Raw genomic sequence first — 22,366 nt, forward strand, 5'->3', positions numbered from 1 at the left:
TATTATAGTTTATTGTACTGTATATTGTAGAAATATATATTTATGTAAAAATATACATGTATGTATAAATATGCAGTTGTTTATAATTAGTTAGAAGAAGAGATGCAAACATACTTTTATAATTATTCAAGTACATTTACCAGTGCTTTTTTTTTTAATGTGTATTTGAATTACTACATGCCATCACTTGTTTCAGTCTGAAAACCTTCGTCCATGTTTCTTGTAAGGCAGACCTGTTATAACAAAGTCTCTGCTTTTCTTCACCTGGGAATGTGTTTATTTTGCCTTCATTTTTGAAAGATAGGTCTACTGGATTCTTGGGTGAATTTTTTTCTCCTTCACTCTTTTGAATGTGTCCTCACATTGCCTTCTGGCCTTTCTTATGAGAAGAAAGTTGTTAGTTAAAAAAAGAAAGAGGAGGAGGAAGCGGAAGGAGAAGAAAGGAGGAAGGTGGGAGAAGAGGAGGAGGAAGAAAAAGATGTCGACGATGATGACAGTTATTAGTTTTAATAAGGTGGTCTCTCATACATGATGAGTTATTCTCTTGATGCTTTCAACATGTTCTTTTTATGTTTGCCTTTCAACAGTTCGACAGCGATAAGTCTGAGCCCGGATCTCTCTGAGTTTATAGTGTGTGGAGTTTGTTGAGCTTATTGGATGTGTTAGCTTTTTTTTTTTTTTCAAAATTGGGGAATTTCCAGCTATTATTTCTTTTCTTCAGATATATATATTTTTGTCTTTTAGTTCTTTCCTCTCCTTCTGATGCTTCATTTATGCATATGTCAGTGTTCTTAATTGTGTCCCATGTGTCTTTAAGGTTCTGTTTACTTCTATTCATTCTTCCTTCTGTTTTTTAACTGCATGACCTATCAGTCTATCATCACTTTTGTTGAGTCTTTCTTCCTCCAGGCGTCTATAGTGTTGAACAAATTAATAACTTTTTAAAAAATTTTTGGTTATTATACGTTCATCTCCAAATTTTTGTTTTGTTCTTTTCAGTAATTCCAATCTTTTTACTGCTGTTCTCTCTTTGATAAGATATTGTCTACATTCCTTCATTTGATAATTTAAGCATTATTTCCCTTAGTTCTTTGAGCACATGTATAGTAACTCCTTTAAATTCTTTGTATGCTAGTTCACCATCTGGACTGCCCCACAGGACACTTCTATTGCCTGTTTTTACCTGTATATGAGTCACATGTTCTGATTTTGTTGCATGTCTCATAATTTTATTATTAAAAAGTGGATATTTTATTTACTTTTTATTTTTTTAATATAATTTATTACCAAGTTTGCTAACATACAGCATATAGTGCTCTTGGTTTTGGGGGTAGATTCCCATGATTCATCGCTTACAAACAACACCCAGTGCTCATCCCAACAAGTGCCCTCCTCAATGCCCCTCACCCATTTTCCCCTCTCCCCTGCCCCCCCTCATCAACCCTCAGTTTGTTCTCTGTATTTGTCTCATGGTTTGCCTCCCTCCCTTTCTGTTTGTAACTTTTTTTACCCTTCCCTTTCCCCCATGGTCTTCTGTTAAGTTTCTCAAGTTCCACATATGAGAGAAAACATAGGATATCTGTCTTTCTTTGACTGATTTATTTCACTTAGCATAATACCCTCAATATTGATTCCCAGTACCAGTTTGCACAGCGGCTGAACAAGTTTGCATTCCCACCAACAGGGCAAAAGTGTTCCCAAAAAACTGGACATTTTAAATAATATACTGTCCCAAATCTCAATACTGATTCCCTCCGTCTCCTGAGGTTTGGCATCGTTAGTATTTCCTTGTTTATTTACTTCTTTGTTAGTGATTTTGCTAAACTAAATCTGCAAAGCCCATTTCCTCGCTCTTTGTGCAGCCTTGGGCATTCCTGTTCAGAGTTTTTCCCTTGTTTTCATCTTTTAGACTGATTAAATAGGGGACACTATGGCATAGCATAAGGGACTTGCTGCTTAAAGATTTGCACCTTTTACTGTCAGACCCATGTATGAGTTGGAAATGTTTTCCATGATTCATGGAATTTACAATTTGTCTCATTTTAATCCAGGGACTAGTACTTTGAAAGTTCCTTTCCACTTGCTCCAGAGAGGGCACCGTTTTTGGTATGGACATAGTCTTCCAGTCTTCTAGATCATCAAAGATGAGTGATTTATTCATAAATGTTGCTTCCTAGGAGTTGTCTAGATCAGAGTTGTTTATTCAGCTAATGTTTGCTCAAAGTTCATGCCAAAAGCCATTGTGCCATTTGAGGCTCCAGGAGCCCTTTGCTGATGAATCTGTGTGTGGCTTAGGGAGGACTTGCACTATCTCATCCCAGAAATCATCTGATTTCTCCTGAGTGGGTACAGCCTAGCACGTGCATGTAGTTTCTTGACCCTCAGGATTGTGTGTAAGTCCAGTAGGGCGCTTTCAGACTCTCGCTGGTGTTCCTTGTGAAACTGGCTGTTCCATTCCTTCCCTTTTTCTAGGAGTATAATGAGGCTACCGATTCCTCTTTAAACCTCTCCACCAATATCTCCATTGTTTTCTACAGTGCCTTTAGGCATGAAATTCTTTTAGCTCCTTTCCAGAAGTCTGCACTTTGAGGCCTATCTGCAGAGCTCATTGCCCTCATGGTCTGCTCTCCCCTTGGGCAGAATCTGTGTATCACTGCACCGGGGCTGGAGGGTAGGTGCAGAGGACAAGTGCCTATTTCTTCCTGAGTGGTACCACAGGGTAGAACATCTGCCTTATGATGGGATATGGGTGGGGGGGAAGTGATCAGGCCCCAACTTGTCATACCCAGAACAATGCTTTCACCAGGCCTTGGGGGGAAGAAGAAACACGGTTTGCCTGCCCCTGACAGGGTGAAACCACAACCATAGTCTCAGAGCATAGAGAATAGGAACCCTATTCTCTTGCTTCATTTTTATGGAGTTTACATTCTGGAATCCTAGCCCAATTCTTTTTTGTTTTGTTTTGTTTTGTTTTGTTTTGTTTTGTTTTGTGAAAGCAAGCGAGCAAGGGAGGAACAGAGGGAGAGGGAGAGAAAGAATCCCAAGCAGGCTCTGTGCTGTCAGCTCAGAGCGCTATGCAGGGCTCAAACTCAAGAACTACGAGATCATGACCAGAGCTGAAATCAAAAGTCAGACACTCAACCGATTGAGACACCCAGGCCTCTTGCCCAATTCTTATTCAATTTTAAAATGTGGGCTCAGGTGTTTATCTCCTCCCAGAAACATTTCCTGAACCCCCCAGGTTTGAGGTATGGGGACATCCTCTCTTCCTCCTTCTAATTCTGCAAGCTCTTTCCTATCCATCAATTTCATCAGCCCTACTTAGTCTTCAAAATGCAGTTAAGGTCCATACTCATTAGCACTGTCTCCTGTGTCTCCACCCTGAGGTCTGGGGAGGACCATCCTTTAATGTTCCATGAGCACCCCATATCTCTATGTTAGTGCTTACTGCATGCTTTTTAAATTACATGTTTGTTGGGGTACCTCGGTGGCTCATTTGGGTAAGACTCTGACTCTTGATTTTGGCTCACGTCATGATCTCATGGCTCATGAGTTCAAGCCCTGCATCAGGCTCTGTGCTGACAGCATGGAGCCTGCTTGATTCTCTCTCTCTCTCTCTCTCTCTCTCTCTCTCTCTCTGCCCCTTCCCAGCTTGTGTGCACACATATGCTTTCTGTCTCTCAAATAAATAAATAAACTTAAAAAAATACCTATTTGTTTCACCTTACTATTGTCAGTGAACTTCTCAATTACACTTTATTTTCTTTGTATCTCTAGTCTCCAGGTCAGCACCAGACACACAGAAAATAATTATGGGTTAATCCAACATAGCATATGGGGGGAAAACTATGTGCCAAACACTATACAAACTATTGGATAGGTATGCAAGAACAGATGCCTGTTCTCAGGGACATATGACCTGACCTAGTAGATGAAACAGCAGAGTTACACACTGATTAAGGTGTGAGATTAAAAGAGAAAGAGAGAGAGAGAGAGAGAGAGAGAGGGAGAAGTACGGAGACGAACGTCCACCTAATGTTCAAAGACTTAATGTCAATGGATGTATTTGGAGTTGTGATGAGGAAGGAATAGCTGAGATGAAACAAAAAAGCAAATGCTGCTTAATTAGATAGAGAGGATCAGTGGAGTAAGAGTTCAAAGTGGAGGGTCATACATATCAGCCCCCCTGTGGTCAAGTGAGCCAAGGGCCTGGATCTGAGAGTGTGCTGTGCCCGGAACACCCAGCAGAAGGAGGGTGTGGTGAGGAGTATGTTAGAATGATAGGTAGTACTCCAATGATGTAGGGCTTGTAAGGTGCATTCAGGATTTTGGCTTTTATTTCAGAAGACTGGTCAGCCAACTATAGCCAATTCTAACCCATTCCCTCTTTTTGTATGGCCTGTGTGCTAGAAGTGGGTTTTGCACTTTTAATTGATTTTTTTAATGAAAAGAATTTCAGGATGTATGACTATGTCAGGATGTGTGGACATAATTTGAAATTCAGTTACAGAGTCAAAAAAAAGTCCCCTGGTATTGGAATACAGCTATTGTTTATGCATCGTCTGTACTACTTTTGTGCTATAGTGACAGAGTTGAGCCATTGTAATGGAGACTCAAAGCTATTTGGCCCTTTACAGAAACAAGTCTGTCAACAGCAGTCCTAGAGTAATGGAGGGCAGTGACATGTTTTAATCAAAACTTTTAAAGGGCACACAATCACGTAGCCATGTTTTGGTTTTAGGAGGGAGGGAAGACAACTTAGAGGAAGGCAGACTCGTTAGAAGGTGCGTCAGCCTGTGTGCTTTGTCAGGACTCAGCATCATGGGACTCAGCAGGTAGACTGCTTATGAGGGAGGAGGAAGATCTGGTCTCTTTTCTACTGAAAAACAGAAGGCCTCTCCAGGATATATTGTTTTCTCTTCATTCGCATCAGTGATTGTACTGGTTTAATTTAAGCAGCTACATTTATAAAACATTTTTTGGCGGTGACTTTTAGGTTGAACATATTTAACATAGAACGTTGTGTAATTTTAAGGTGTACAACATGTTAATGTGATAATTTATATATTGTAATATGATTGCCGCTGTAGCACTATTTAGTACCTCTAGTCCCATTACATAATTATTCCTTTCTTTTCTTTTTTTAAAATTTTTTTTTAACGTTTATTTATTTTTGAGACAGAGAGAGACAGAGCATGAACGGGGGAGGGGCAGAGAGAGAGGGAGACACAGAATCTGAAACAGGCTCCAGACTCTGAGCCATCAGCCCAGAGCCCGACTGGGGCTCGAACTCAGGGACCGCGAGATTGTGACCTGAGCTGAAGTCGGACGCTTAGCCGACTGAGCCACCCAGGTGCCCCAAATATCCCTTTCTTTTCAATGGTTGGGATAATGAAGTTTTAGTGTCTTAGTAAGTTTGCAGTACAATATCCTTGTGTATATTCATTATAATATTCATTAGATCTTTGGTTTATTTGGTACTTGTTGCATGTGTATAAGCTTAAACAACATCAGTCTTACCCTCCCCCCATTCTCCATTCCTTTGGGAAACATTTTGAGTGTAGTGATGTTGAGGTTACTCCTGTCTTTGTCTTTTTATACTATTGTCAAGCATAAGTAGGGATGTATATGTTTTACTGAGGCATACCCAGGGATCATGATAATCAGTGAAAACCATACTGTGTGCTCCCTTTGAAGAGGTGTTTCTGAATGCTGGATTTATATCAAATTTATATGTACATTTGTCAAAACACTGAAGCCTGTGTTAAGCCAGATACGATTCTGCCTTGGATGATTTGGGTGGGAGAATGGTTACTTTATTTTTCTTTTCATCTTAAGTGCTCTGAGCTGTTTGAATAGGTTACTGGTTTGAGGAAGTAAATGGGTGGATGCATAGTGGATAATTAGATGAACAGAGAAATGGATGAATGGGGAGATGGAGATAAGTGGATGGATGTGTGAGAACTGCATGAATAATAGGGTAGGGAGTGTGTAAGTGGAAGGATAAATGATGGCCAAATGAGTTGACTAGTAGCTAACTGATGAATGAAAAAAAAATAATGGATGAATGAATGAGGGAAGAGGGAACGCATAAGGATGAGGAGCAGTAAACCTTATAACACTTCTTACAATATTTAGTTTACCAAATTGCCCAGAAAAAATAATAATTTTCCCAGGTTTAGCAAAAATGTATGATTGAGAAGATTCATTCATTATCCAGGTATGAGTTTCTCAGATGGTCACCGACACAGAAACACACGAAGCCCTATGGAGGCTAAGTAGGTAAAGCAAAGTGACAGCTGCGAGACCGGCAAAATAAATATCTGACCCCCATTTTGACAGCAACAATGACAAGACATGTAACCTCTCTAACTGTGAGGATAGACCAGTGACATGTGACAAAGGCCAACAGAAATTAAGCTGTTATTTTTGGTGTCTTTGGAGAAGCAATATAGCTAGTGAATTGGGTTACAAAGACAATTTTTTACTCAAACCAAACTGACAGCTCTAACTTCTAGATAATTTTTCCAAAGACACACCAAAAAAAAAAAATCAGAACCAAAACCAACTTGTACTTCAACTGTTTGCATTTATTACCTCAGTCAGGCCTTAGAACAGCCCTTTGATGTAGTTACACTTGTTAACACTATTTTATTAAGAAGGAAATCCCACTGAGAGATTAGGTTAATTATCTTCCCCAAATTATTTGTACCGCTAAGTTTTTATGACACATTTTTTCACACAAAAAATTAATCAAGACAGTGATCGCAAAATTTCTGGTTTTCGTTCTGTGATATCTACTGGGGTTTCTTGAAATAATTTTGCCATGAAAACTTTCATTCTAATTTCGACATTTTTGTTCTTGGTCAAGAGCGTATTTTATGTCCCACTGCAGTTTACTACCCTTTGGGAAGCAGTGAAGTCCAGAACAATGTAATCACTGGAAGCAAAAATGTGCATTATAGTATACAATCCTAGACAAATAGTCTTAACTAGATACAAGTTTTAGAATCAGGAATGAGTCTGAATCACCAAATTTGGTAAGGTAACCTTTGGCCATATAAGAGTAGCCTCATTCAGGTTTTCTTGCCTCCTTTGCTATGTGTAACAATAGTGCTTAGTTTTATAAAAGCTTAAAAAATAACATAATTAAATATTAGCACGGTTCTTGGCAAATTGTGAGTATTCCATAAATTTTTACTGATGCTGTTATTCTCATCTGACAAATGAAAAAAACAGATTTGAGAAAGTAAAGGCTTTGCCAATAACTTAAAGCTGGTAAATCATAAAACAAAGACCAAACACATGCCTTTAAAGGTTATACTTCAGGACTGTTTCCAATTCCCCTTATTATAATCATTTAATGATAAATATTTGTTTTAAAAAAGTCAGTAAAATTTACGTGATTGTTGATGTCGATTTGTCTGTACTGCTGGCTTTAGTCATTATCCTAGTTAGCGCAAGTAAAATATATTTTAGCATTAAAGAAAAAAATATCATGTATGCTATTAAATATCAGAAGATCTTCAATCAGTTTATCCTATCTACTGGTACAATTTGGGAGCTAGTTTTCTATAGCATGGAAAAAAAACCTATATTCTCTTGCCACTCTGAATATAACAAAAGTAAGTCAAAATTTAAACCAGAACTTTATGCCATCCTTTATTGTAGCATATACCCTATTTAAAATAGGAAATAATTGTTACTTTATGCATCATATCCTCCGCTACAGTGCACATTCTTGGAGTCTACATTTTATGTATCTTTATAGTCCTTATAATTTGCACATTGATTAGCACATAGTAGAGAACTCCTAATTATTTGTGGAATCAACCAGAATTGATTCAAATACAGCTCATCAATGTGTTAACAATTTGACAGTTGTACTGGCAACTGAGTCTGGGCAGAATTTTAGGTCTGGTAATGAGATGACTAAATATTAAATGATGTGATAATAGCCTGATAAAAAATTAGATATCTCCTTTTAATCATAAAATAAATTATTATTAGTAATATAAGTTATAATAATATGAATGATTATTATCCAAATCATTATCTTTACCTTTTGTTGAACACCACCTGTGTGTCCTGATCATATTCAAAAATGTTTCTAATCCTTACAAAGTCCTTTTCAGTCATATTATAATGTAATGATAATGCATTCAATCAACAACTGGGGGCGGGGGGGACTAATGCTGCCTCAAACTTTCCTGGGGACTTACATAATTCATCAGTGAACAAAAGCTTCCTAACTTAGCAGAGCTTACGTTTAAGCAGGTGTGATAGGCAATACTCAATAAACAGAAAACATAATCCATGTAGTATATTAAAAAGTCAAGCACTCTAAGAAAAAGAAAAAGTAGAGAGTTATAGAGGATTGAGAATTCCAGGTGGGGAGTAAGGCAGCTCACAATGTCAAGAGTCTAGAATAGGTTTGTTAAGCAGCTGACACTTACGCCAAGAATTAAGAGATGAGGCATTTGACAAAGACAAAGGTAGGCTTTGGAGTTATCAAGAACTGGTTCTGAATATATTTCTTCTACATATCCTCTACCATTTGCTAGAACTCCATAAACTTTTGCACATCTAGAAAAACAGAAAGAGCAGTTACTTTGCCTGGATGTTTGACTATTAAATATAGTCAAATTGTGGAAATTGTATAGCACTTGACTAGCAGATGTTAAGCATGATGTAATATGTTAAAAAAATACAGTGTGCTAAAAAGGGTAGCTCATGTTATATACGATTGCATGGGAAATGAGATATTCACATAGGTTGCAAACTCTGTTCCATCTCTGGATGATGTGCCACCTTTCTAGGGCTTCGCGTATTCCCTGGAGTTTAGCTCACTCTCTAACTGCTAAATTCTGTGTTTTGGGGTTCCACTTTTAAATTTGAGTGAAAAGAACAAAATAAGTCTGGTGGGAAATAGGTCATGGAAATACATTAAAAGTCTCTACTAAAATTTTAGCATTAAAATGAATTTAAAGGAAAAAAATTCAGATTTAGAGTGGTAGAGAATTTGACAAGCTGGTATGTAGATGTTCAGTACCTGCTGCTTTTAACAAAATTCACTTAGTGGAATGAAAATTTTGAAAGAATGTTTGGGATAAGCATCCAGAGCAGCTGCTGTACTTTGGCAGTAGCAAAATTAAAGCAATTGGCTTCATCCAGCCTTCGAGTGGCAGGAGGATTTGCACAAATAGAGGGGACCATGACATTTAGGCAGATTTCACATAGGAAAAAAAATACACCTATTCAAAATATTTACCACTGACTTAATCCTGACATCTACAAAATTTTATGCCAGATCTTATCTCTGTCCACTCACCGCTGTTGTCAGTAATGTTAAACCATCACTTCCTGTGCCTGTTAGAAGGAAGTTTAACCATTGCCTGTCATGCCAATTAACTGCCAGGAAAGAGATTTACATGATGGACTGAAAAGGCTCCCAGAAAAGCATTCTGTGGCCTGGAAAAGTAAGGACTCAAAATTTTATCTTCAAAATGTTCAATTAAGTATAGAGTTCTTGTAAACACTGGGGTTCTACAGACACAAATGAGGACAAAACAAATTAAGTTCTCTGGAGGAAGATAAGAAATCTGTTTTCTTAGTACACTACATGGTGTCAGCTCCAAATGTACTCATTTGTTCATTCATTCATTCATCAAATACTTATTAAGCATCTCCTAGGTACCCATCACTAATCTAAGAATTATTGATTGAAGGGTTAGCAAAACAGAAGCAATTTGTGTTCTGAGACTGTTGTCCAATGAGGGAATGAGACATTAACAAACAGATAAATGGATAGATGACAACTGTAATAAGTAGGGATTGACTTAGCCAGTATATTTTAATACAGACGTGCAGATTGTCCAAATATTAAAGTACTTCTGTACCAACTGGTACATAACTATTATCCCCTTCATGCTGGCCCTTCTTGAACCCTTCATCTTTCTTGGCATCTCTCCTAACTGTCATTCACCCATAAATGGCTAACACCTGTTATAGCACGATGGCTCTGCCATAACATCCTGATAACCATGTACATCTACACTTAGATCACATGGGCAAGGCTAGCATGGGGTTTAACTCAAGTCTTGGGGGCATGTCCTGTGATCTTCCATGGAACATATAAAGACAGGTAGTCTTATTTGGTGATGTTACAGGACTGTTTCTCATCTGCCTCCCTATCTCATAGGAGGTTGCCTTGTAGCAATTTCCTGTTTGCCTTCCTAATGTCATTACGGTGTGGGACTTTCCATATTACACTTCTGTTCCTCCTTTGGGTATAGCTGTGGGCTCTAAATGGCTTTGCTGTAGTTTGGAGTTGGATCCACAATGGCAGAGAGACATATGTTGCCTTTGATATGGCACCCTGGTTTGATGTCATCCAGTGATACTAGAGACATGGAGCCCCAACACCATGCTGATCTTCCTTATGTTTTCAGTGTGAGTAATAAACTGTCCAAATTTATTTGGGCTCCTGTCTCCTTCCTGGCTGAATTGATGGGGATTTGGCAAGCCTGCTTAGGAGCTGCTGAAGTGCTGCTGCTTAGGGACTGCTTGACTACTTGACACCTGTCAGGCAAAGAACTCTCAGAACCTTGTTCCAGCATTCAGGGCAGAGTCAGATTTTATTGGGTTGTGTCCATATCATACCAATCATTTTCTATTTCAAGAACCACAACTGGTAAAAGTAATAGAAAAAATACAATATCTCACAAAGAATATAACGAGAATGATGAAATTATGTTTTCAGTCTATGAGAATCAGCATTTCAACTGGGCTCTAAAAAGGATGAGTAAGAATTTACCAGGGAAAACAGGGTAACAGAGAATTTTCCATGATTCTAAGTAGAAAGAGCAGGTACATGTGAAGACCCTGAGGTGTGTAAGAAATCTTCTTTATTCAGTAAACTATAAAGAAGGCCATTGACACATCATATAATGCTTTGGGGTCAAAATATCTCTGTCTCTTCTGAGAGCCTAGTAAAACACTTGTAATTCCACCAGTGAAGTTAAAGTGCCTCTGATTTCAAATAGAACACCAATATAATTTTGTTTCCCGACTATGTAGAATACACATTGATAGCTCTAATGATGAATACAGAAAGGTTTAAGAAGCAATGTGATGTAAAGCAGTTGAAACTGAGCCATGAGTGAAGTTGTCTACTTTGTAGGTATACCAGGACCTGTGTTGCCCAATTTAGCTTTTAAACCATTACTGTAAAAGTAGCTTAGTGTCATATGTTTGGAGTCAGGCATACTTGGTACCAAAACTTCACTCTAGTTCTGTGTCTATTCTCTCTGCTCCGTTTTCCAAATTAGTCAAAGATGGTAATACTATCTGCCTCCTCGGTTTAATGATAACATTTGGGAGGTAATATATGGGAATGGACATGTGCCTACCACACCATGGTAATTACAAAATGGTATTTATGATTATTAAATGGGGCTTACCACTATGTATTAGCAAAGAGAGAATAAAACAAAAATACAGATCTATATTAGATAAAAGGATATAAGTAAATACCAAAAATACCCATGAATACAATAATACAGAAGCAGAAAGTATTTTATACTTTATTTATATTCACAAAGTATGTATGTGTGTATGTATGTATTCTTTTTTCAAAGGGTAATTGCATATTTACACTTTATTTTTATTTTGAAAAATGTTTATATTTTGTTTATTTATTTATTTATTTATTTATTTACTTACTTATTTATTTAAATTCAAGTGAGTTAACATACAGTGTAGTCTTGGCTTCAGGAGTAGAACCCAGTAATTCATCTCTTAGATATGATAGCCAGTGCTCATCCCCAAAATTGCCCTCCTTAATGCCCATCACCCATTTAACCCATCCCCCCACCTATGTCCCCTCCAGCAACCCTCAGTTTGTTCTCTATGTTTAAGAGTCTCTTATCGTTTGCCTGCCTCTGTGTTTGTATCTTATTTTTCCTTCCCTTCCCTTATGTTCATCTGTTGTGTTTCTTAAATTACACATATGAGTGAAGTCATATGATACTTGTTTTACTCTGACTGAATTATTTTGCTTAGCATAATGACATGTAGTTCCAACCATATTGTTGGAGATGGTGAGATTTCATGCTTTTTCATTGCCAAGTAGTATTTAATTGTATTTTTTAAATTTTTTTAATGTTTTTATTTATTTTTGAGACAGAGACAGAGCATGAGCAGGGGAAGGGCAGAGAGAGAGGGAGACACATAATCCGAAGCAGGCTCTAGGCTCTGAGCTGTCAGCACAGAGCCCGACGTGGGTCTTGAACTCACAGACTGTGCGATCGTGACCTGAGCCAAAGTCGGATGCTTAACCAACTGAGCCACCCAGGAGCCCCATGATTGTATTTTTATGCCACATCTTCTTTATGTATTCATCAGTAGATGGACATTTGGGCTCTTTCCATAATTTGGCTATTGTTGATAGTACTGCTATTAACATTGGGGTGAATGTATACCTTTGAATCAGCACTTTGGGATCCTTTGGATAAATACCTAGTAGTGCAATTGTTGGGTCATAAGGTAGCTCTATTTTTAATTTTTTGAGGAACCTCCATACTGTTTTCCAGAGTGGCTGCATCAGTTTGCATTCCCACGAACAGTGCAAAAGGGTTCCCCTTTCTTTGCATCCTTGCCAACATCTGTTGTTTCCTGAGTTGTTAATTTTAGCCATTCTGACAGGTGTGAGGTGGTATCTCATTGTTTATTTAAACTCATAATTATTTAAAGTAACTATTAACTAATAAGATTAAGTAGCAAGCTATTTATGTAATTTGAAAGACCACTCCTCATCCAGGATTTTAAGATAGTATATATTGAACTGATGATACCTGCCGTAAAAAAGGCACAAAGTAGACAACCTCCATTTTTTCTCAAGCTATTGCAAATGAAAAATTACATATTATGTTATGATCTAGAATCATTACTCCTAGAAGTTATTTTCTCTTAGAAAATTCATGATAGACAAAGATAAAATAGATTCATACTAATTTAAGGAAGGTTTTTTTTATCTTCATGACGTAGATAAATATGACAGTAAAGAAAAATGAGATACTTCTAGATCAAATTTCAAAGCAATATGTTCAATCCAGATTTATATAGATCACAGAAACTTCCCAATGCACAGTATAAAAGGAATCATCTGATATCCACCTTTCATGAATGCAGTTTTTTTTTTAGTGATAGTCATGATGAATAAAACTTCTAGATGTTTTATAGAATGTTTTATACTTTCTATATGTGTGGTTCAGAGTCTAAGACTCATTAGTTAAGAACCAAAAAGCTAAGTAGAGTACTGGGGAAGTAGCTAGAAAGAGCTGTCATGATTCCCAAGACTAATATAAAGAACAAAAATCTGTAAGGAGATGTTTGGGCGTTAAAGATGATGTGCCCACGACTACCATCTATCTCTAATGGTAAATAGTGCATGGGTGGAAACTCATTCTCCCTCCTGGCCTATATCTTTTTCTCCATTTTTCTTTCATATCAATTCTACATACACAATACAGTTCCATTGTATATTTAAGACTTTTTTTTAGTAACATGAATGACATAGTGCATATTCTATAAAATTCATCTGGCATAAAAATAAACTTGAAAGGGGTGGTTTTCTGCTGAAAGCTTCATTTCTTCAGCTGTTTCCTCAGGCTCATTGGCTACCATTATCTGTTCTTTTGTTTAACTTTAGGTCATATATTTCATTTCTCTGAATACCTAGTAAGATTTTATTCTGTGCTGGACATTGTCATTTATACGTTAGAAAGATGCTGGATTTTATATGCTTTTTAAGATTGTTAATTTTTGTCCAATAATGCAGTTAAAATACTGGTATTGCCTTGATGTAGAGTTGGCTTTATACTTTGTAAGTGCATATATGTTAACGTCCAAGATCATATCTAAGTTCTTCTCACTTGACTGAGCTAAACCTCCAAAACTCTGTCCCCACCTTGACCTCCCAGAATCTTATCTAGGTTTTGATGTAGATATAGTTCAGGTAGGCCTAAAGTAGATTTTATATTAGAGCAGGCCTCAGCAGATATTTTCTAGAATTGATCACATAACAAACTCTTCACTCTTTGCAATCTATATGGTCTCCATTGCAGGTACTCAATTCTACCATGGTAGCACAACAGTTTACAATACATAAATAAATAAAGGTGGCTGTGTTCCAATAAAATTTTATCTACAAAAACAGGCAGTGGGCCAGATTTGGCCTTTGGGTTTTAATTTGCCAACCACTGCTCTCGTGCATGGCTGTTCCTTTGTTGCCTATGGTGTGTAAATAAGGCTTATGAATGTGTCTAGAATGCTAACATCCTTCTGCAAGGCTCAATCTCTGATGTGGGTTTTGTTCTGCTCATATAACAGTTACTTGTGATTAGCCTTGTGTAATATATCACCCTGTGTATGTGCAGCCCATTTCTCAGCCAAGGATTTTCAGGAACACCCCCGCAAACTGATTTTTGGAAGTGCTGCCCTTGCTTGCCTCCCTCTGTCTCTGCTCCTTTTCCCAGTACACCGTAGGCATTTAATCATCCCCAAACTCTGATCTCTGCCTCCACAGCTCGGTGCAACTACAGTGATCTGCTTGGGCCACAGCCCTTGCAGCTAGGTCAGGAAATTGCCCTGAGGCAAAAAGTCTGGTATAGTGACAGTTCTCACGCAGTGAGTTTTCCATATTTCCTGGTTCACAACCTGACATAGTTAGCTTATAGTTGTTTATGGACAAGGACTAGACCAAGACCAGTTACTGTAAGCAGAAGATTGGAATCTTTTATTTTTAAATAACAAAATATAAATATCTAACAAGAATTTAATTAATGAAAAATGAATCTTATTTTCTCACGTTAATGAAAATGCAAAGTTCATTTGATTTCATGTGTGGTTTGGTTGAGAAGTTTTCATTCACCAGATCCTATAATACATTTATTTGCTATTTTCTATGCTCTGCTTTCTTCTCTAGGGCAATTTAGCCTCATGATGTTCTCGTTTTCTAGAAATGAGGCTATTAGAACTTAGTCGTAAACATCCTTATACAATATTACCAAGAAAAATTTAAAAAAATATATGCTGTTTATTCACTCTGATAAAGAAGAGAGACTCCTTTCATTCCAGAAGTCACCAGCATATATCTTCTTGTCTTTGACATGCTGTTAATTAGATGCTCAGGCTGTCATAACAAAAGACTGCCATAACATAAGCCACAGACTGCGTGGCTTAAACAACAGAAATTTATTTTCTCACCATTCTGAGGGCAAGAAATGTGAGACTAAGGTGCTGGCAGACTTGTTTTCTTGTGAGGGCTCTCCCTGGCTTGCAGAGAGTGCCGTCTCACTGTGTCTTCACATGGCCTTTACTCCAGGTGAGCATGGAGAGAGATAGGTCTCTGGTGTCTCTTCTTATCAGGACATCAGTCATATGGGATTAGAGTCACCCCTTTATGACCTCATCTCACCTTTTTTACCTCTCTAAAGGGCTTGTCTCCAAATCCAACCACGTGGTGGGAGGAGATAGAGTTTCAACATATGAATTTTAAGGAAATAAAATTCAGTCCAGAGCAACTAGAAACATAACTGATTTATTTCAGAGTATTTTCAGGGACTTGAACTGGAACTCAGCAACTAGATGTGTTGGTCCAGTAAAGAATTTAGTGTGTATTAATCCAGAACAAACCATTTTCTGAAGCTTAACCACATATAATACAAAACTTTTAACCTGAGTTCTAAATAGATCTCACAAGGTTTTTTTTTTTTTTTGTTTTGTTTTTTTTTTTTATTCTTTGCAATGAATGAAAGATGCTTAAACTAAAAAGGGACATTATAGAATTTACTTAAAAAGATTTGCTTTTTTTCATTTTACAGGCCCAACAACTTACTGATCTGGAACGAAAATTAGCTGTGGCCAAAATTGAGCTAGAGAAAGCAGCTCTTGACCGGGTAAGTTTACATCCATGAATCGTTACAACTTCAGTTTTAGCAGCAAAACTAGGGTATACCTATTGCTTCACTTGATTTATTTTTTTTTTAATTTTTTTTTAACGTTTATTTATTTTTGAGACAGAGAGAGACAGAGCATGAATGGGGGAGGGTCACAGAGAGAGGGAGACACAGAATCTGAAACAGGCTCCAGGCTCTGAGCTGTCAGCACAGAGCCCGACGCGGGGCTCGAACTCACGGACCGCAAGATCATGACCTGAGCCGAAGTCGGACGCTTAACCAACCGAGCCACCCAGGTGCCCCTTCACTTGATTTATTAATGCGGTTCCAGATGCCATGCTTGGAAGATGGTTATAGAATTCATGAGTACTTGATATTCTCCTGGGAACCCAATTCTTTCCTTGTTTTTGCTGCTACAGTAAACTGACTCAAGGTTCAGCCTTGTGAGTTCATGGCTTCATTTTCCACCTTACTGGTACATTTGTTCTATAATACTACGAATAAACATGCTTGAAAGCACCAACAAAGATGCCATGTATTAACTCTGGTTGAATGAGTTATGAAACAAATGGAAGTAGTCATTGACACTTTATTTTGGAAATTTTAAATCAGAGTTCTGGAGGTAGAGTCATGAATCAGGAAGGTAGCTGTCCTAAACAAATCTGTCCTAACCAAGATAATGAAAGTGTGGGTGACTGTCCATCTTTAGGACAGCTTTTCTTAAACATAATTCATTGCCATGACAGTTGCATTTTTAAAGTTCACAAAGTTGTGCTGCCATCACCACTAATTCCAAAAGATTTTCTTCACCTCTTTTTACCCTACCTATTTCATTTTGGTTTTATTAATCTTTCATTGTGTTACGATTATGTGTTGCCAGGATAAACCACAACTCCAATATGATGCCTACCTGTGCTTTTCAGTACTCTTCATATGAGAGATACATGGAGACTAGGCCATTGGCATATGGAGAGGGAAACGTAGAGGAATAAATTGATTATATAATTCAGAATTATGGTATCTGGCAACATTTCTTAATGCTTCTCTTTTTTTTCACTTTTAAATCAAGTTTATAAAATTATAGTAAGTAAATATGACTTTATTCTATAATTCATTCAGAACAAAAGAGTAGAGTTATTTTAAAATAATCTCTTTGTTTCCTCACACCCATTTATCAAATACCCAATGCAATTTTCTGTAATACTTAGGTCATATATCTAGCACATGTTAATATAGGAAACTCTGAATCTGAGAAATCAATCATAGCATTTTAGACTTAAGGAGACAAACACCACATTATTCTCCATCAAAATCTTGGAAAGTAACAGGGCTATCCAGGAGTAATCTGCATTTTACCAGGCCTTCAACACATCCCCCTGAGATCAATTCTTGATTGGATTGGAATTATCAGCCATAATTCTGTCTAACATTGGAAAGGTAGACCCTTTCTTGTGGAAGATATCATCTGGGGAATTTTTGGTTCATTTATACACAGTATTTGACATGTAATGAAAGCATTCTAGACATGTGGAGAGGGAATACAATCTGATCAGTATACAAAAAGAAAACAAGGAAAGCATAACTGGAACTGATTCAGAGACTGAAATGAGAAAACAAAAATTTTACAAAGATGATGTGTGTGTGTCACAATAGTGGAAAGTAATCAAAACAGAAAAAAAAAGATAAAATATTTCACTAAACTCAGAATCTATAAAAATCAGGTAGATATTCTAGAATTAGAACAATATAATGCACATAATTAAGACTTTAATGCTGTTCAGTAGAAGATTGGATGATTGGACATAATAGAACTGAAGACAAGTAAAATGTAAGGACAGTTAATGTCCAATACCTTTACTAATATAGAGAAGGTACAGATAAGTGGGAAGTAAATAGAAAGAGAATAAGAAATTTATATCAATTCAAAAAAAAATAAAGTATTTATAACTGTTGTCCCAGAAAGAATGACAAACAGAAGCAATATTTGTAGGGATAATGACTTAAAAATTTTCCACATGGAAAATTATAGATCAGTCCAAGAGACAGATGTCACAATCCTAAATCAATATGTAAACAGCAATATTCCTTTAAATTGTGTATAAATTTTTAAAAGTACACTTAAGACCCATGCACTTTTTTCATTATCTTCTATATTTCACTGCAATTTATTAACAAAAGGTACTTAACTTTAGAAAATTTTAAATGTGAATAAAAACAATGAGATGTCATCTCAACACCATCAAATTGGTAAAAATTAAAAAGCCTGATGATACCAAATTCTGATAGACTAGTGGTGGGAGTATAATTATTAAATCAGTATAAATGTATGTATCCTAGAATTTGCACTATCCCTATGTGCTTGGAAACATGCATAAAGACATTGAATACAATAATGTTTGTATTAATAGCAAATTGAAATAATTTAAATGTTTACTGTTAGAATTAGCATATACATTTTATATATTTTCCATACTTACATTTTCAAATAGTAATCAAAATTTAATATTAATGAATAAATATAAAGACATTTATATCAATATTGATACATCTGTAACATATACTGTTGAGTAAAAATATTCAGAATTATATATATAGTATTCAACAATTGTTCAAATACACAAATCACATTTTGTTTTGATTATATATCAGATAAATAGCTGAAGTAGAAAAATACATATCAAATTCAAGGACCCAATTGCCTTGGGGAAAGATGGAGTAAAATAACACTAAGAATGCTTTAAAATACTTCTACTAATAATTGTATAAATTCTCTAGTAATTGTATAGACACAGATAAATAGTCTTTAATTCATGTACACACATATGTATATTGTACATATTATATACATGCATCATGTTGTATATGCATTGTATATATACGTTAGATACATATAATACATGCCATGGGTGTGTGTATATTACCAATATGTATATGCATGTTTCATATGTATTTTACAAAATTATAATAAATACCATATGTGACAAATATATAATAAACATGATGCTTTTTAACATTTAATTCAGATTGATATTTACCTGATATTTGTTATATTGTTCTCTATATACCCCTATATTTTTCAAAATAAGTTACATTAAAAAATAAAGAAAGCATGCTATCTCCTGTCAAGAGCTTTCCATTTTGGAGATCACAGCATAGCAACCATTTTATTTTAAAAAATAAACATGTAAGATGATCATAGACTTGCTTTGAAATAATACACTGTATACATTTAGCAGTTTTCTAAGGAAAAGAGGTTGCCTTCAACTATGGGTGTTTTGATACAGGATAGAGTAGATGGAATATTTCAGGCAGATTCATTATGGAGTTCTTAAGGTATCTCCCTTCTATGCAGTAGCTGTGAAGAACCAGGCTAAAATTCTACTTCCCAGGTACTTGGGTCTCACGTAGGCATTACCACATATGGCCAAAAACAATTACATAGCTAACATAGCTAACTTTTCAAACAGGATATCCAGAAGGTATTATACTAACAAATTAGTAAGGGCATTTTGTGAATTCTAATGATATTGCTTCTTAAGGTTTAGATCTTTGACAATGAGGCTTTTGAATGAACAACTAGATATTTTAACAACTCCATTCCTTTGTGACTGTCTTATTTTGTGTTTTTCCGAGTATTTAAAATAATATTTAGTAGTTTTGAGGAAGCCTGCATGCTATTTTGTAAGTGAGGTCAAGTATAATTCATGTTACCAAGATTCCAGCTTTATGAGATTTTTTTAATTTATGAAAAAAGAAGTTTATACTAATTTATGTTAATGTATGTTGACTATATCCAACTCATGCTATAGAATACTACTTTTTTTTTTTTTTTTTTTTTTTAAATTTTTTTTTTTCAACGTTTTTTATTTATTTTTGGGACAGAGAGAGACAGAGCATGAACGGGGGAGGGGCAGAGAGAGAGGGAGACACAGAATCGGAAACAGGCTCCAGGCCATCAGCCCAGAGCCTGACGCGGGGCTCGAACTCACGGACCGCGAGATCGTGACCTGGCTGAAGTCGGACGCTTAACCGACTGCGCCACCCAGGCGCCCCTAGAATACTACTTTTTAAAAAGGGAAAAAGTCAAAAAAAAAATTTAAAAAAAAAAAAAAAAAAGAAAGATGGGGCGCCTGGGTGGCGCAGTCGGTTAAGCGTCCGACTTCAGCCAGGTCACGATCTCGCGGTCCGTGAGTTCGAGCCCCGCGTCAGGCTCTGGGCTGATGGCTCAGAGCCTGGAGCCTGTTTCCGATTCTGTGTCTCCCTCTCTCTCTGCCCCTCCCCCGTTCATGCTATGTCTCTCTCTGTCCCAAAAATAAATAAAAAACGTTGAAAAAAAAAATTTAAAAAAAAAATAAATAAATAAAAAGGGAAAAAGTCTTTACAGAGTTGAGAGAATCAGAAAATCAGAATACATATGATCCTAAAATTCAACTAGACCATTAAAAAAAAAATTTTTTTTTAATCCTTTCTCTGGACATCCCTGCCACAATCTCTATAACATGCTTTACGTCCTGGGAAGACACTGGATTCCTATGACCCTGAGCCAGTCCAGCCTCTAAGTTTTTAACAACTCTGTTAGAATGTTCTCCCTTATGTTAAATCTTTTCCCTGGTTCGACTTCAAATAATCCACTTAGTCGGGTTTGAAATGGCTACATAGGTTTGACATGCCAGTCCTGTGACTACCATGCAGTAAGATGTATGGGAAACCGAAAACATGTATGAATCATGGTCTGGGATTCCACACCTCTCACATTTCATTGGGCACCAAAAATTAGGAAATAATTGTTTGCAGAGCTAGGAGGTCTCCAAAGCACAGAGAATGAATATTTTAAGTACTTGTGGGTAGTATAAACTGGTATGGTCACATAATACTTCATGGGCAAATTATAATTTGGCCTTAGTCACAGAACCCCAGGTTAACGTAGTTTTTGTGGTTTTTTTCCCACCTTTGACTTACCCATTCTATGCTTTTCTCCACCCCATCTCTATCCATTCCCCACTTAGGTGTGCCTAGCTCACACCGTGCCACAGTCTGGATTCAGCAGGAGAGGCTTGATATTGCAGTATTTATATAAAGGTCTCCAGAATCAGTCTACCTGTGTTCAAATCATAAGTCTTCCACTGAATGACCATGTTCAAATTCCTCAAACTCCTTATGCTTCACTGCAAAATGGAATAATAATAAAACTTACTTTATAAGGGTAGTGACAAAACTATATGCGTCCAACAACAACAAAAAAAAAGTACTGAGAACTTTTGGCATATGGAAAACCTTCAGTGAGCATAGTAATTACTAATATGAGTGAGTGAGATCATAGACACTGCCTCTCTGTGGTGACAAGTTTTTCTCTGTAACCTTCAGGATCTTGTCACTGTTTTTGCTACAGTAAACTATAAATGCATTTTGTATTACTGGAGGTCGGTTTCAACAAATCTCTTGTACCATATGTACGAGGCTCATAAACTGCAGTCATAAAGGCCGGTGGAAATGCTAGCTCACTTCAAAATGGATAAAAAGTACAGTTTAATGAAATTGCTCTCCACCTCTCTCCATCATCTTTATATGAGACTTTTTTTTTTTTACTCTCTTCAGTTGCCTAGTGCTCAAGAATGTTATATCTGGGCTTCAAATAACCTTAAATACCTCATAAATATTATGAAAACACCTTCACACTCTAACGTGGTTCTCACGACATGTTTAATAAAAGAAGTTTCAGTTTACTATCCCAATATACACAATAATAATCTCAAGATCTAAGAATCAACCTTGGTTTTGCAAACAATTATTTATTTGGCAATATCTTATGAATTATAGTTAGCCTCAGCTACTGGCCTGTAAAAAATAAAAGCTTTATGGTATGGAAATCTATCTCTCAAACTTTCCTATTAAAAAAAGTTTCCCTTGCGTTGGACCCTCACAAAATTTTGCCCAGGAAAGCATACTCTATTACATTCATAGCAAAGATAACGCACGTTAGGCAATCTTCAGAGATTCCCAGGACTAAGTAGGAAAAGAAGAACAAGTCGTCTTGTCATATGTGTCTGACGCATAGCAGGAGTATAATAGGTCGTTATTGAGAAACTAGATAAATGAAGATACAATGTCGTAAATTAATGAACAAGCTATTTATCTCTCCACCTAGAGCAGAGAATCAAAACTATCAAAATGGCCTTACAGGATTCATAGAGTTGATTTCATGGCAGAAATAAAAGTTAAGGCGAGAACATTTGGATTCACAGCCCTTCGTAGTCTTTGCAAAGCCAGCAGTCTATATTGCACCCAGATATCTCTGAGGACCTCACACCTTAATGTAAATGAATTAAGAGAGGCATGAATAATGTCTTGTGAATTTCTGTCTATTAGGAAGTGAGAAATTAGAGGCACAGTTGTCCTTGCAAGGTATA

At 36.6% G+C, this 22,366-nt stretch overlaps 1 protein-coding gene across 4 annotated transcripts in view; it reads left to right on the forward strand.

The window, feature by feature from the left end:
• Positions 1–22,366, forward strand: part of LUZP2 (leucine zipper protein 2) — a 502,146-nt gene that overhangs the window by 397,179 nt on the left and 82,601 nt on the right. For all 4 annotated transcript variants that reach the window (XM_058688487.1, XM_058688484.1, XM_058688483.1 and 1 more), the window contains exon 8: positions 15,885–15,959. In XM_058688487.1, the coding sequence (XP_058544470.1) occupies positions 15,885–15,959 (75 nt within the window). The remainder of the gene's footprint in view (positions 1–15,884; positions 15,960–22,366) is intronic.

Source organism: Neofelis nebulosa, chromosome 10 (assembly GCF_028018385.1).
Source record: "Neofelis nebulosa isolate mNeoNeb1 chromosome 10, mNeoNeb1.pri, whole genome shotgun sequence".
NCBI lineage: Eukaryota > Metazoa > Chordata > Mammalia > Carnivora > Felidae > Neofelis > Neofelis nebulosa.